General features: G+C 36.9%; 1 protein-coding gene across 1 annotated transcript; it reads right to left on the reverse strand.

Moving 5' to 3' along the window:
* Positions 1–93: 93 nt before the first annotated feature.
* LOC110466603 lies at positions 94–15100 on the reverse strand. Its single transcript, XM_021523190.1, has 14 exons — positions 14967–15100; positions 10734–10796; positions 9246–9276; positions 7759–8018; positions 6939–7084; positions 6396–6547; positions 4804–5826; positions 4066–4250; positions 3512–3602; positions 2976–3011; positions 2464–2566; positions 2064–2259; positions 1560–1674; positions 94–817 (listed from the first exon to the last, which is right to left on the reverse strand). The coding sequence occupies exons 1-14, from the start codon at positions 14985–14987 to the stop codon at positions 666–668; spliced, it is 2574 nt and encodes an 857-aa protein (XP_021378865.1). The 5' UTR covers positions 14988–15100; the 3' UTR covers positions 94–665.
* Positions 15101–15165: the final 65 nt, after the last annotated feature.

Below are 15165 nucleotides of genomic sequence, written 5' to 3' on the forward strand. Positions count from 1 at the left end.
TCAGCTGTTTTATTCATTCTGTAATTGTAACATAGGACGCACAAATACCATTTTATATAAATATCATTTATTCATACAGAATTCAACGTAATTGATGATAGTTTACATTCTCGTTGTAAGGTTTTTAATTGGAATTTTAGTGTGTATACAATTTATTTCAAAAAAGGTTTTAAAACGACATTTTAATGGTGCACACACACACATTCATACAGGTTCATCGCTGATGAAGCATAAATATAATGATCTAATATAACTAAAAATTATAGCTGTAAATCATGGAATTAAATCATATTTACATTTAACATTGTAAAGAATAATACTAGCTGAATCTGAGCGTAAAATCGTCTATTACTGAGCATAATTTTAATTATGATATGCTTCAGCTCAATTCTTGACATTATTCAGTTGTGGCAATTTAACTGGTGTTAAATCGTATATTTTGTATGTACCTAAAAGTTAATAAAACATAGATATGCTGATTGTTTATATGATAAATGTTTAACTTATCTTAAAAAATGTAACATCCAGTTCATACAGCTAGTCTTGTACGAATGTTTAATCATTGTAATCCATAACATCGAAAAGCCATCGTAAACCAACTACTATCAGGAACAATGTTGTCACTTTGTCGACATCTGCGACACGGGAGCTTGAAAACTCAAATACTAATATTTGTCCCGCTTAAGTGTATTTCTGACTCTACAAAAGAGATATGACGTCACTCCTAGAGCCACAAAAGTGAGACAGCCGAAGACGCCGATCACTCCTATAAAGTCGTGGTCCTCCATGCAGTATTCCTCCGCGGATTGGGACCTATCTACAAAAAATAAATAACAATAATTAATATCCTAATATTAAATGGGAGCAGCATATAATTTTATCTAAAGCCATGTTTGCAACACTGTCCCTAAACAGTTGCTGTGTATAAATATAATTAAATGTCTTATACAATCATACAGTCAGATATACCGGGCTATTTCTTTTCCCTCAAACTTGTGAACAACGACTGAAAACATCTTGCTAATATCTTGTAACGACAGTTTTTGTTCCTAAACAGAAGGAACTAAAGAAAAATCTTCGATTTTTTATAAATCTATGATAAATCGACAAATACAATCAGGCAGTGTGAAACATCAGGGTCCGTATTCATGAAACCATTCTCATGCTCAAATTGAGATTTTGTGCTCAAGCCAAATTTCTTGTTCTGGTGTTAAAGTAATTAATATTTGCATTCTGTCAATGATTTGGAGGATTTTTGGAGAGGCCTATTGCTGAATACTTTTTACAATATCTAGACTCGGCTTGTTTACAGTATCATAAGGTGTATGCAAGGCACAAGAATGTTGGTTCGAGCACAGAATCTATGCTTGAGCATGAGAACGGTTTCATGAATACGGACCCAGGCCATTTATAAGTATTTCCCTCGAACAAGTGAACAATGACTTAACATGATGTGCAGCCTAATTTTCACGATAAGTTTCTAAAGTCTTTTTTATTCACAGAAATGGGCATAAAAGAATAAAACAATTCTATTGTCTTCAGACTGACGGACTCCTTACCTTCAGAACTGTCAGATTGTCTCGATTGTTTTTCTGTAACAGTAACTTTCAGTCCTACGACAGATGAGGCGGCATTGCTGTCTGCTGTACGGCGTGTCCTGGTCTGACATATACTCTGCAGACAACAAATGTTTCGGTGATTATTCTTTAACAAACACTCTTATTTTATGAAATTGTCATCCATGTTCTATCAGGACATTATATTGTGCTATTGCTACAGAGAGATAGATTATACTGACACTATATGATTATATCACTTTTAGAGTTTAATGAAAAAGAAAACACTTAAATACCTGTTAAGGTAAACCACAACTTGAAAACATTATTGTCGGCATTATTTGACGTCGCATGTAAAATAATGTCACAAATTACATGACGTGACTTGTAGAATAGCTGTTATGTCAAAAACCGACTAAATTGTTCACTTCAGAGAGATTTTGTTTCTAAGGACGGTCACTATGTACTGTTGACTATTGTTTGATTACATATATTTTGCATGAATACCGTTGTGCAAGATGCATCGTCAAATCGGAAACAGAAGTCCAGTTTACATAAGAAATAAACGTCTGCTTGATTTTCAAATCGAGGCATGTAGAAACTTCCGGTGTTATAGACGACGGGAAACGTCGTAGAGTCACTGGTCATGTTAAATGTCGAATATGGAGTGAACGGCGATACGTCACTTCCTGTTGGTAAGCATCTGCAGAGAAGAAATATACCCCATTGTATTAAGATATATATATATATATATTAAGTAATTAATGAACACTGTATATATCCAATGTATTATTTAAACTAATTTGTAAGAAATATTTTGAATTAAACCTAACAACATATGTTATATACTAAATTTTAAGGTTATGAAATGCATTGACATTTATTATTAAGACAGCAAGCGAAATACCCGGATGTGTGTATAACCATCTTTGATATGTCTCCGTCTCCCCAGACGTTGTTAGGTTTGGCAACACAATCCCTAGGTCTCACTCTTATAGGATGAAGGTTGTCTACAAATAGGCAAACAACTTATTTTGTTTCGATTTTATGTAATGCATAAGGGTAAAAATGCTAAATCACTTATGTTGTTAATTACATATCAATAATATACAAACTTATATAACAGGGGGTCTTTCCAAACTTGCAATGGATTGTTTTTATTAACTGTAATAGCTCATTAATAAAGCAAGTTCACTACCCGTGCGACACCATCATATGTTAACAGGTTGCAACATGTTTTTGAAAACTTTGAACTAAAAGGGTCAGCTTGAATATAAAAAGACGTTACCATTAGAGATACGAACGAAAAACATGATTCTGTATGTAAATATATTGTAATAAAGTATGTATGGTTTATCGATGTGCATTCAAATTCAGGTATGTATACCATTAAACAGAAATCTGTTAGAGTGAAATTACCTATCAAACTGGCTGGTACATCGGGAAAAGAATTATCTGGAACGAAAAGTGTACGGAGTCGTTTTATCTGATTGATAGTACTTTATCATTGATTTATCTTCGCATTAACTTAAAACGAATATAACTGACAAAAATCACAATTGAAGAATTGAAAAATAAGGAAGTACCAAACAGTATTATCATCAATTGTCTATCAATCATATTTCGACAGAAAACGTATTTAAATATCAACACCAGATACATATAACCATAACTTTAGTTCACCCTTTCGGGCTTAGCACTTCATGAGTGAGAAGGGGATTTCATAGTCTACCAGCAGAGTAAAGCCACCTTGTGGCGTATAATATTCACTAGCAATATTGAGAATGGAAACATTTGAAAAGTTTTCCTGTTTTTCTCCAATATGGACGTGACATAAGACTGAAGCGCTTAACTCGAAAGCCGGTAAAATAACTGTTGATATTTATTATTATCATCATTTACACATATTGAATACCGTTCATGATATCTCTCCAGTAATTATTGTTAGTATTTACCAGTGTCTAAATCCGTATCTTCATCAACCCAGCCATCACAATCGTTATCCACCAAGTCCCCTCTGTAGCCAGAAGTCTTTGAACAAGATGGCTAAGGAAACAGATCAGCGCAAGGCATATGAAGGACACCTGTCCAGTTGGTTATAACATACTAAGAATACACCAAAGGCAATAAATATAAATCATAACTGAAAAGGTTTGTTTGTTCTCATCTTTTGCCATGCATGATATGTGTGAGAAGCTGATGTTTAGTAGGCAGTTTGACAATTGCTGTGAAATAGCCAACAAAAAGAAAGAACGAAAGAATAAAAAGAAAAGAACACAACGTCTCAGACGGATGGGAAACTGCCACAGGCAGAGATACAGCTGCATGAACATGGAATGAAGTCATCTACATCACCGCTGATTAACAGGTGAACGTAAGATACACCCATGTGACTGCACCAATAAAACTTGGTGTAATTGGTCCAAAGTGCTGTTAAAAAACAGATGGGGAAATGCGTCAAACACCTTAATGATATGAATTTCAAGATTAGAGAAGTATTATAACTTACATCACCGTTGACATACAAGTCTGCCAGGTGTATACCAGGAGGAACTGTAGCAGCCACCACGTCTGTACCGTTATCCAGTACTAAAAGGGCCAGAAAGGTCTCGGACGGATGGGAAACTGTCACGGGCAGAGAAACAGCTGCAGGAAGTTTGACAACCATCATTATCAGATCATTGGCGTCGGAACCTGAAGATGTTATATTTAATTGTAATCAGATATAACATATCTTTGTTTGGTTGATATAAGATGTCTTTGTTAGGTTGATATTTCATATCGTTGTTATACAGATTTAACTAAGCGGAATTTAATTGTTGCATTTTTCAGTACATTGAAAAGTTTCCATCACAAATAACTGACTATTAATTACAGGTACAAGGTATATACAAATAAAATAAAATTTATGAGAGGGGAGACAATTACAAGGTCACATAACTGACTATTAATTACAGGTACAAAGTATATAAAAATAAAATAAAATTTATGAGAGGGGAGACAATTACAAGGTCAAAAACGATTATGTAATCCAATATAACAAAATTGTCGTAGGAAGCGTAATAGGAAAAGTGATATTTGTGAAAGTTTAGTTATGGAACGAATATGTCAATTTATTGTACTAAATATATGTGTTTCTAATCATTTTATAGTGCATCGCACCATTCAATTGTTTTTATTACAGTGTTTTGTCATTTAATAATTCTTAACTTTTAATTACTTGACATGTTCATGCCATTGCTATTACCTGAACTTAAATGATGGACTGCACTCTTTTGAGCTGTAATACTCTCCTGATTTAGTTTTAATGCGGATTCGGATCCATTCATGATGACGAAGTATACAGATGAATTTTCGATATTGGAATTGCCAACGTCCAGAACGTAGACATTCGACCACTGTTGAAGAGGCGGTATCAAAACTACGGTTTCCTCTCCGTATATCTTCAGACACGATACTGGTCCACTGGACTTTAGTTCGAAAAAATACTCACCATCTGAATTCAAATTCAATTGTTCATGTTGATTTAACTGTGTAGTATTATCTGCAGATCCCAGCTGGCTAGATGCAAACCGTATTGTCGTCGCACCAGATTGAGAAGCAACACATTTCACATTCCCTGCTCCTGTAGGGATGATAAAAGTTGTTCCTAACTTTTCCCTACTCAATGACTGCTGTATTCCAAACTTGTTTTGTGCGACAGGTGTGTCAAACCCTGTAAAAACAGCCACTGGTTTGGACGATGAGATTATGGTACCTAAAAGATCGTTGTTACTATAAATGTGCAAAGCCTCAAACGTTTGTAAGTTACGGCTGTCTGTACTTCCTGCAGGAATATTGGTCCCACCAATAGATACGGAGAAGTGTGTCGAAGTCACGTTTACTGCGGTTTGATCATCGGTCGCGATTATTATCACAAAATTGTTATCATTTGATGATACTAAGTGGTACAATGACCCTAGTGTGTCCGTAGGGTAAATCGTTTGTAACGACTTGCCTCCTGTCCAAGAACTGTAGGTCATAATATAAATTTTCTCTGTAGACGTAACTAGCATTGCTGCTCCTGAAGCACTTCCAGGGACAGACACACGTGCTGATGACGACGGGTCTACGGTGATGGCCTCAAATACCTGACTCGTGCTAGTGTTCCAGAACAGGACTTGTGACTTTAATGTGGTAGCACTCAGGATAATCAGGTCATGTGACCGCGCCGCATTTGCAGACACACGATCGAACGCAACCCAAAAAGATGTTCCGCAGGAATCAAAAGCTGTAATGAGGAAGTGACACATGCTAGAAAGACAGAAAAATAATAGCTTTCACAGACAGATAGTTAAATATCATCCGATGATATTTTTCTAAAAAATAAAAAGGACTGTCTTATGAATAACATGTACTTCTACTGTTCTACTGGGGCATCGCCGTATATCTTAGACGTAGTCATGCCGTTTATTGCCACGTATTGTTAAAACTGGAAAATAGGGGTTTTCTTTATTATCAATTTTTTGGAGGAAATGGCTCTATGCTATCAGATAATTTAAATCTGTATGCTAATTGGTACGCTGGATGTCATGTCCATCACCAGTTTTAGTAATTAGATCACGGACATCATGTGTTATTCCATTTGCACGTGCATTGTCCTTACTATCATACATGTTATATCGCCCTGCCTGTGGAAACTTGGAGTTTTGTAATAACATTGCACGCCTTTCTCAGGCCTATTAACTTTTTAAGATTTCTTTTTTGATTTTAAAAGAGGCAATCATTATTTATACTCTAAAAGCTGTTCCTCCGCACAAAAATATGAACACGTCTTGATAACTCGTGTACAATATGTACCGTTACTGTCCTGAGCCTGAGGGTTGTACACCACCTGGAGGTAGACATCTGCACCCAGCTCCACCACAGTGACGGGCAGATCTGTTGCCTTGTCCACTAGTCTCATGACAGCTCCAACTTGGACTTCCTGTAACGTCATCGACGTCATTCCTCTACATGACGACATAACAAGAATGACGTCAGTGCATAAAATATCTGTAGTAAAGCTTCGGCACACATACTTACATTATCATGGTAACGAGGATCCTAATAAAAAAATCTTAGGTAGCATCATTATCAAGGTTTGAAAGAAATTACATACACCATAATAACTGTAATTCTACTCGTAATATCATAACGAAGTGGAACTTCAACTTTCATATAACTGCCTTGCATTCATGTTGTTATAAAATATCTTGTGCATTATACAAAATATTGTATTTTTTTCTGTATAGCCTCGAACATTGCACAGAACTTAATTAACAGTCATACAACATTTCAACATCTGCTGGATTCACGTATGTGATACGATAATGTGTATATGAATATCAGAACAGAACTTACACAGCAAAAGCTGGACCAACTGTTTGCCAGCCTCTCAGGAGATTTGCCATGTCGCACTCACAATCATAGTAAGCATCTGTTCCAATGTCAAGGTCGAGGTCACCAATAGTCCGTATGCGGAACTTATATTTTACCCCAGTTGTAATCTAAACAGATTAAAAAGTAAGACGTGGTCGTGTAGCTTGTGTACAGCGTTCAAACACGAACAATAACAATACAGGTATCTCGTACAAGTACACTCGGTATGTTAATGTAGTAAACTATGCTAATCGATATTATTCATTAAGTTGCTTTCATTCTTTTTCAGGCATAACAACGAAAAGTTGTAGCTACGTGTATCAGTTTCAGCTGATACACGACTATATAAATGGTTATGATATTAACTGACTGGCTCATATATATTCAAACAGATAATTATCTTAACAATTTTTTTAAATATGACGTTACATTTTAATAATTTGTACCGGTTTCTTCCATGGTGACGTCATAATACAAGGCAATTGTTTCCCCGACACAGGAATCATGTGCTCGCAAGAGAAACCCTCTTTTCTATATAAATATGTATGTTATGGGAGAAAATTTCCCAAACTTGTACTAGTTGATTTTCATGTTTATGTAATTCTCATTAGTTTATTTTTCGATTGTAAAAAGACACTAGGAAAAGCTCGTGTCTTCATACAATTCGAAAATTATCCATTTCGAGTTAGACAAACATGATAACCAACCAGCAACCGGTAGGGAACATGTTTGTACATCGTCATATGATTATTCGTTAAACTAGTAAGCTTAATATTAGGAAAACAATATGACTAAAATATACTTCTTGAACCCCACATGTGTTGGACATAGTAGCGACATTTGCAAGATCGTCCGTGTCGACTGTGATGGTCAACTCCAATGGACTGATAGCTGTACCGTTCCCTTCGACAGTCGTACATCCTGTTCTCTTCCCCACACCCAAGGAGGATGAGCTGGCGTCATACGGCACAATTCCGACCACATTATCACTATTGGCCAGTACCCGGAACGTGAAGTGTAGCAGGCTACTGTCCGAGTTGTTACCGAAGCAGAGGAAAGTGGCTGAAAAACGTCATACTTAAATATTATATAAGAATACTTCATATAAATCAAGCATCGAACTGCAAGTTGGTTCCAAGATGATTCCCTCACAAAGTTTCAACAACACAGATGCAAAACACGAGGTGGTTGACCAATGCAAAGAACAAAAACTTGTTCAACTTTGCAAAGGACATAAAAACCTAATGTCTAAACCTTATGAAACGTGGCAATGTTGTCAGCAAAACTGTCATACTCGAATGATCGTTAAAAAAGGAAAACGGTGGAATTGTTGAAATGCTTCTTGAATATAATAATGAAAGTACATGATTGATTATAAGACCGCCGAAATAAAGATATGAAGATATTACACTAGTTTATCGGTTTATATATACAAATAAAGGTAGGTTTTTATCATGTGTCTTATGACGCTTTGTATTTGTAAATGATATTGACTAATGGAATAGGGCCTTTTTATGGTGGCATATTTCTGCCATCCACTTGCGACTTACGAGTTACGTATGTCGACATAATTATTGAAAGATGTCGACATAATCTGAGAATATGTCGACATAATCTGAGAAGATGTCGACATAACTGTTAAATTATGTCGACATATTATCACATTTGCCGAGATAATTTTGCCGAGATAATTATCTCGTAAGTGGGTAACTCGGCTTTTTATCGTGTTAATGCTCGGGTGTGACATCGACTTACGACTTGCCACTTACGACTTATTTATGTAAAATCCCTCTTTGATTGATAAACTCTGTACATCATAGTAACCTACTGTAATATCCATATCTTTGATTTCCCATATTTACATTGATTTTACCAAGTTACTCACCAGTATAGTCACCACTGTTCAGTCACCATCAGCCCACCTTCGCGGTCCTCGTGCACAAGCCTCGTTTTGGTAAGTCGGCAATAATCTACTAGGATGTCGACATAAATAAGTCGTAAGTGGCAAGTCGTAAGTGGCAAGTCGATGTCACACCCGAGCATTAACACGATAAAAAGCCGAGTTACCCACTTACGAGATAATTATCTCGGCAAAATTATCTCGGCAAATGTGATAATATGTCGACATAATTTAAAAGTTATGTCGACATCTTCTCAGATTATGTCGACATATTCTCAGATTATGTCGACATCTTTCAATAATTATGTCGACATACGTAACTCGTAAGTCGCAAGTGGATGGCAGAAATATGCCACCATACCTTTTGTCAGGAAACATTGAAACATTACCTTGTTGTGTTCGTGTCACTGCCCATACTTTCTGAAATAAAAATGGCATGACATAAGCGAATTAATATTTACCGTGCACATAATAACCATACAAAGAAAGCATATTCTCAGATTTGCAATATATCTCTTGTATTGTATTTTTAATGTACAAACAATGTTTATTGTTTGAATTCATTTTAGTCCATTGCTTGGCGTTTCAACAAAATTAACAAAACTAGGGCAAAACCTGAACAAAGGCAATATTTACATGGCGACCCATGCATGAAAAAAAAACCCAAAGATAATAGGACCAGGTGTTCCAGAAGGGTACGCATTTTCTTCTTCATCCTTACACCTCACACCTAAAGAAAATATAGGTCAAATTCAATTAATGTCACGTCATCAAAGCAAGATACAGATCATGACAACGAAACATCGAGGCACACTAAAAAAAGACGACCTTCATATCACACAAACAAAGCGCATACTTCCCTGGGAGATCATGACGTCGACCATAGCATGTTCGAAGTCTTCTAGACTGGCTACCAGCCACTAAGTTTTTATGAAGAATGTCTCGGCTGCATTTTACTACTAGCTTATCTCCCCCTAGTTTAGAACTTCGACTCAGACATCCCAGTGATCATTTTTTTTAGAGTTATAATTGTTTTCCTAATTATTCAATATTCTAGAGACGGTGGCCAGTCTAGTAGTCTTCATCAATCTGCATCTTTGGAAACCTAATGTTGTAAATGTGTCTGTAAGTATCTATAACGGAAGGTTTTAGCAGAGCTTATAAAAGAGTTCTTAGTACGCCGGGGATGAGCGACGTGGTTTTCAAGAAATTCGAGGATGGAAGCTTAAACTATAGAGATAGTGTAAATTTCTAATGTTAATTTCTCAAAACTTCTATTTTGCTTTTTATATACCATTCTGAATATCTTGAACTGTCCAATATTACAGTATGTCATATGGCTATAATTAGATAATAATAATAGTACCATCTGAATACTTCCATTGTCAGAAAATCTTGTAACTTAAATCAAATTTGTTTTCGATCGTATCGTAAGCATGCATAGCAGTTGCAGATTCCAACATTATGGCAACGATGGATACCGGTTACACTTTATGGAAAATGGCTGTTCTATTTATTGATTCATTATCAACATTATTGTCTATTCCCCCAAAAGCTCAGCAATTAGACTTTACCATTAACTGTTGCCATTGTTTTTTATGGGCGCGGCAAACACACACTGTGAGGCAGATAATAGACAACGTATTTTTACTTATCGGCAACGAAGATGCTATGTATAATGCATGTAAGCACAACCAGTCAATTCTTCAATGCTTCAACAAAAACACGCTATAAAGTTTAAATAACATATTGCAATACCTTCATTTGATGATAAAATTTTATACTTTTATAGTGTGTATGGAAAGCGTCATACTTAAAACCCATTTGTAGCGAATATACCTCATGAGGCACCAGTCTGTATGAGATGAAACACTTACCTTGCTATAAAGAATAAGCAATATACTTATCCATCTGAAGTATCCGATCTCTTGACCAAAAACCTGAGAGAAAAATATATTTGGCTATATTTAGCAGAACTGACTTGTATTTATAGTCTATTCTATTGTTACTTAGTATGATGTAACTCCTGCGAGCTTACATTTCATAGGATATTTATGAAAAAGAGTTACAGAGCATTTTATGAAATCGCATATACTTATAATCGTAGGATTTTTTTATTAAACATTTGCAGCTCAGGACAGTATAGCTTTATAATCTACTTAATTGGGACGACACATTCGGACTGATGTCATTTGCAAGACATCAAATGGAAAACTACGAAAATTAGTTTAGCCTAGGACATGAGTATGATAGGCGTATGGCAAGCCAACTTATGAATGTCTAAAAGAAACAACTCTATTAATTTAGAAGATATCTCATAAAATAATAGAGATATCTCTTTAAAGGAGATGTCTTATAAAAAAATTGAACTATCTCTATAATTAAGAGTTATCTTTTAAACAATAGAGATATCTCATATAGTCCTAATCGTATACTTTTCGACACCTCTGTCCGAATTTAACGTTTAGAGATGTTGCCATGAACTAGTGCAATGGCAGTTTAGGTTGATCTAACTATCCTTTATATCGTTTATATATACTTGTAGACCATAACGTCGGTTGTATGGCGTATGTATTGGAGTACATAGTAGTGTTAACGCTGTCGTTCTGCTTCCATTTTAAATACAGGCGTGGTTAGATTTAAGTCAAATCTGACATATAACCATCCCGTAACCCGCTCTCAGTATACATAACGTTGACATGGTAATTGAACTAGACGGATGTAAAGTGCAAAACCTATTACCATATATTATAAGTGGCCATCGGTGTTGTCGGGGTATCTTATTTACGAATAAAGCCACACGTGTTTATCAGTGAATTCGGGTGGCCATGACGTCCTCGTTTGACGTGTACATTGTCCGTGTCTCGTTTCCTTAGAAAAGTTGTGTTGTTAGAGGCGCCGACATGAGACTCGCATCCTCTAAAACATGTACTCATCATATTTGTGTCTTTAAAAAGGGAACACCTACTGTGTTGGCATGTAATCCCGCTTGATGAGTTAGCATCTTCTCCGGTGTTAAACTTGTTCAATGATGACTTCAAATTGTAGCTATGACTATGGGATATATGGCGAGACAATATAAAAAGCTTCAAAGATAATCCAATATTTGAAGACGACGATTTAAGATTGATTTTTGGCAGAGTGAAAATGTCGATGTTACACTGATAAAAGATGGTATGAAAACGTCGATGTTAAAATGGTGTTCGGTGGTTTGCAGACGTCCGTGTCAGATTAATTTCCGGTGATTTTGAGAGTTCAGTGTAGAATGATTTTCCAGTGTTTTTGAGATGTCGGCGTAGATTGATTTCCAGTGTTTTTGAGATGTCGGCGTAGATGATTTCCAGTGTTTTTGAGATGTCGGCGTAGAATGATTTCCGGTATTTGGATACATCGGTGATAGATTCATTCCCGGTGTTTTTGAATCGTCGATGTAATAGTGATACCCGGTGGTTTGGAGACGTTGTTAGTTTGACTTCAATCTAGAATTTTGGACATTGGTTTGTCGACGTTAACGTCATATCGGTTGAAAGACGTCAATGTCGGCCTCTGTTTGGTGGTTTGGAGACGTGCATGTCTGATTGTCTATGGTAGGTTGGAGACGTCGATGGCAGACTCTGGTGGGTTCGAGACATGCACGTCTGATTGTCTATGGTAGGTTTGAGACGTCTATAGCAGCCTCAGTTTGGTGGTTTCGAGATGTGCATGTCTGATTGCCTATGGTAGGTTGGAGACGTCGATGGCAGACTCTGGTGGTTTCGAGACATGCACGTCTGATTGGCTATGGTAGGTTTGAGACGTCTATAGCAGCCTCAGTTTGGTGGTTTCGAGATGTGCATGTCTGATTGCCTATGGTAGGTTGGAGACGTCGATGGCAGACTCTGGTGGTTTCGAGACATGCACGTCTGATTGGCTATGGTAGGTTTGAGACGTCTATAGCAGCCTCAGTTTGGTGGTTTCGAGATGTGCATGTCTGATTGCCTATGGTAGGTTGGAGACGTCGATGGCAGACTCTGGTGGTTTCGAGACATGCACGTCTGATTGGCTATGGTAGGTTTGAGACGTCTATAGCAGCCTCAGTTTGGTGGTTTCGAGATGTGCATGTCTGATTGTCTATGGTAGGTTGGAGACGTCGATGGCAGACTCTGGTGGTTTCGAGACATGCACGTCTGATTGTCTATGGTAGGTTTGAGACGTCTATAGCAGCCTCAGTTTGGTGGTTTCGAGATGTGCATGTCTGATTGCCTATGGTAGGTTGGAGACGTCGATGGCAGACTCTGGGGGTTTCGAGACATGCACGTCTGATTGTCTATGGTAGATTGGAGGCGTCGATGGCAGACTGTTTGGTTGTTTCGAGACGTGCTTTTCTGATTGTCTATGGTAGGTTGGAGGCGTCGATGGCAGACTGTGTTTGGTGGTTTCGAGTCATGCACGTCTGATTGTCTATGGTAGATTGGAGATGTCGATGGCAGACTGTTTGGTTGTTTCGAGACGTGCTTTTCTGATTGTCTATGGGAGGTTGGAGACGTCGATGGCAGACTCTGTTTGGTGGTTTGGAGACGGGCATGTCTGATTGTCTATGGTAGGTTGGAGACGTCGATGGCAGACTCTGGTGGGTTCGAGACATGCACGTCTGATTGTCTATGGTAGGTTGGAGACGTCGATGGCAGACTCTGGGGGTTTCGAGACATGCACGTCTGATTGTCTATGGCATGTTAATACAGATAGTATTGGACATTGGTTTGTCGACGTTAACGTCATATCGGTTGAAAGACGTCAATGTCGGCCTCTGTTTGCTGGTTTGGAGACGTGCATGTCTGATTGTCTATGGTAGGTTGGAGACGTCTATGACAGACTCTGTTTGGTGGTTTCGAGACATGCACGTCTGATTGTCTATGGCATGTTAATACAGATAGTATTGAGCTGTCGATGTGTCTGTTTTGGAGTGATTTGTTTGTAGACGTGCTTGTTAGATTGTTTTGGAGGTTTCGAGACGTCAATTTTGAAATGAAATATCATCATGAAGCGGATTCTTGAATACAATTGTAATCATGATATTATGACACATATAAGATTGGGACATATTGATGTTTGAAAGTTTTTTCTTCCCTGGTTTTTAGATTTTTGTTTGTTTGTGTTTGAAACACGAAATGAACAAAAATATAACTTATATAAAAACAAAGCTAGGCTATTTTTTTAGTATCTGATGAATATTGTAATTATTGAAAAGTGAGCATTTGATACATTACACATGAAATATCAGATCGTGTTTTCTTTTGAAATATGCACTACGTGTTAATTTACATCTATCAAGACAATTGGTGGTAAAAGAGGGCGTGGCATTTGATTACACGGCACTCAATACATCATTGTCGCAGCGATAAAAATATGCCGTTTTATGACTTTGGGTGTAGTTTGGTATCAAGGGTGGGTGTGCATATGTTAACACAACACCCGTGAGATACGGCTAGGTTTATTACGTGACACAAAAGTAATAAACTCGAGGAGCAATTAAACCAGAAAATGTATAAAATGTACGTCAGAGCTTTACCATAAAACTTGTACCGTTTATGTAATGTAACAAGGTACACACATTAAATGTCGGCCAGATTCAGAATATCATTATAGGGACGTAATCATAGAAATAACCTGTTTTATTTTATAACTTGCGATAAACATAAGATAGTGTTCCGATGTATTATTACTAAATGAAAACCTATGTATAATCTGATGGAGTAACACAGGGTATACATTGTACATGTATATGCATATTCAGTATATTCCTCCCGTACCCTTGTATCACCATTGTAATTGTATTTATATAAATAACTTCTAAATGATAAACAAGAAATATGTGTAACATATATATCCTATAGTTGCAAATAATTAATTGTATCATCTTCATGTTTGCTTTGTAACTACAAAATGGTTATTCTGATAAACAAAATTATGTTCTAAAAATAATATGATATTTTGAGTATATATTTCAAATGTATTCTAGATAACGTTTTGTCCAGCTTCATTTGAAGACTGTCCTCGTGGATCCTACACACAGTGAGAAACCATAAAATGTGTTGACGACAAAGGTCAGTATAAACGACACAAGGACTTACCTTCCTACAGGTACGCGGCATGTCCAGGTATAGGGTTCCTTATAGCCTCGTTAATGTTCAGGGTACATCGCATCAGTTAGCGTGGCCAAATAACACTGATACGGGTAGAGCGTCTGTCAAGTTGAGTGACACATTCCATTACACCAATCACATCGTCTGTACCGGATGGTGAGGAGCCCAGGGAAGATTTAATATTTAG

The sequence above is a fragment of the Mizuhopecten yessoensis genome, unplaced genomic scaffold, assembly GCF_002113885.1.
Source record: "Mizuhopecten yessoensis strain PY_sf001 unplaced genomic scaffold, ASM211388v2 scaffold11139, whole genome shotgun sequence".
NCBI classification, from domain to species: Eukaryota; Metazoa; Mollusca; class Bivalvia; order Pectinida; family Pectinidae; genus Mizuhopecten; species Mizuhopecten yessoensis.

Bases quoted from the DNA above. Each gene is read 5' to 3' on its own strand.
- LOC110466603 (XM_021523190.1), bottom strand. From the start codon at position 14,987: ATGCCGCGTACCTGTAGGAAG. The intron at 9,277-10,733 runs GTAAGTGTTTCA...TTTTTATTTCAG, and splicing joins TGCTTATTCTTTATAGCAAG to AAAGTATGGGCAGTGACACG. The intron at 4,251-4,803 runs GTAATAGCAATG...TAACATCTTCAG, and splicing joins AGTCCATCATTTAAGTTCAG to GTTCCGACGCCAATGATCTG.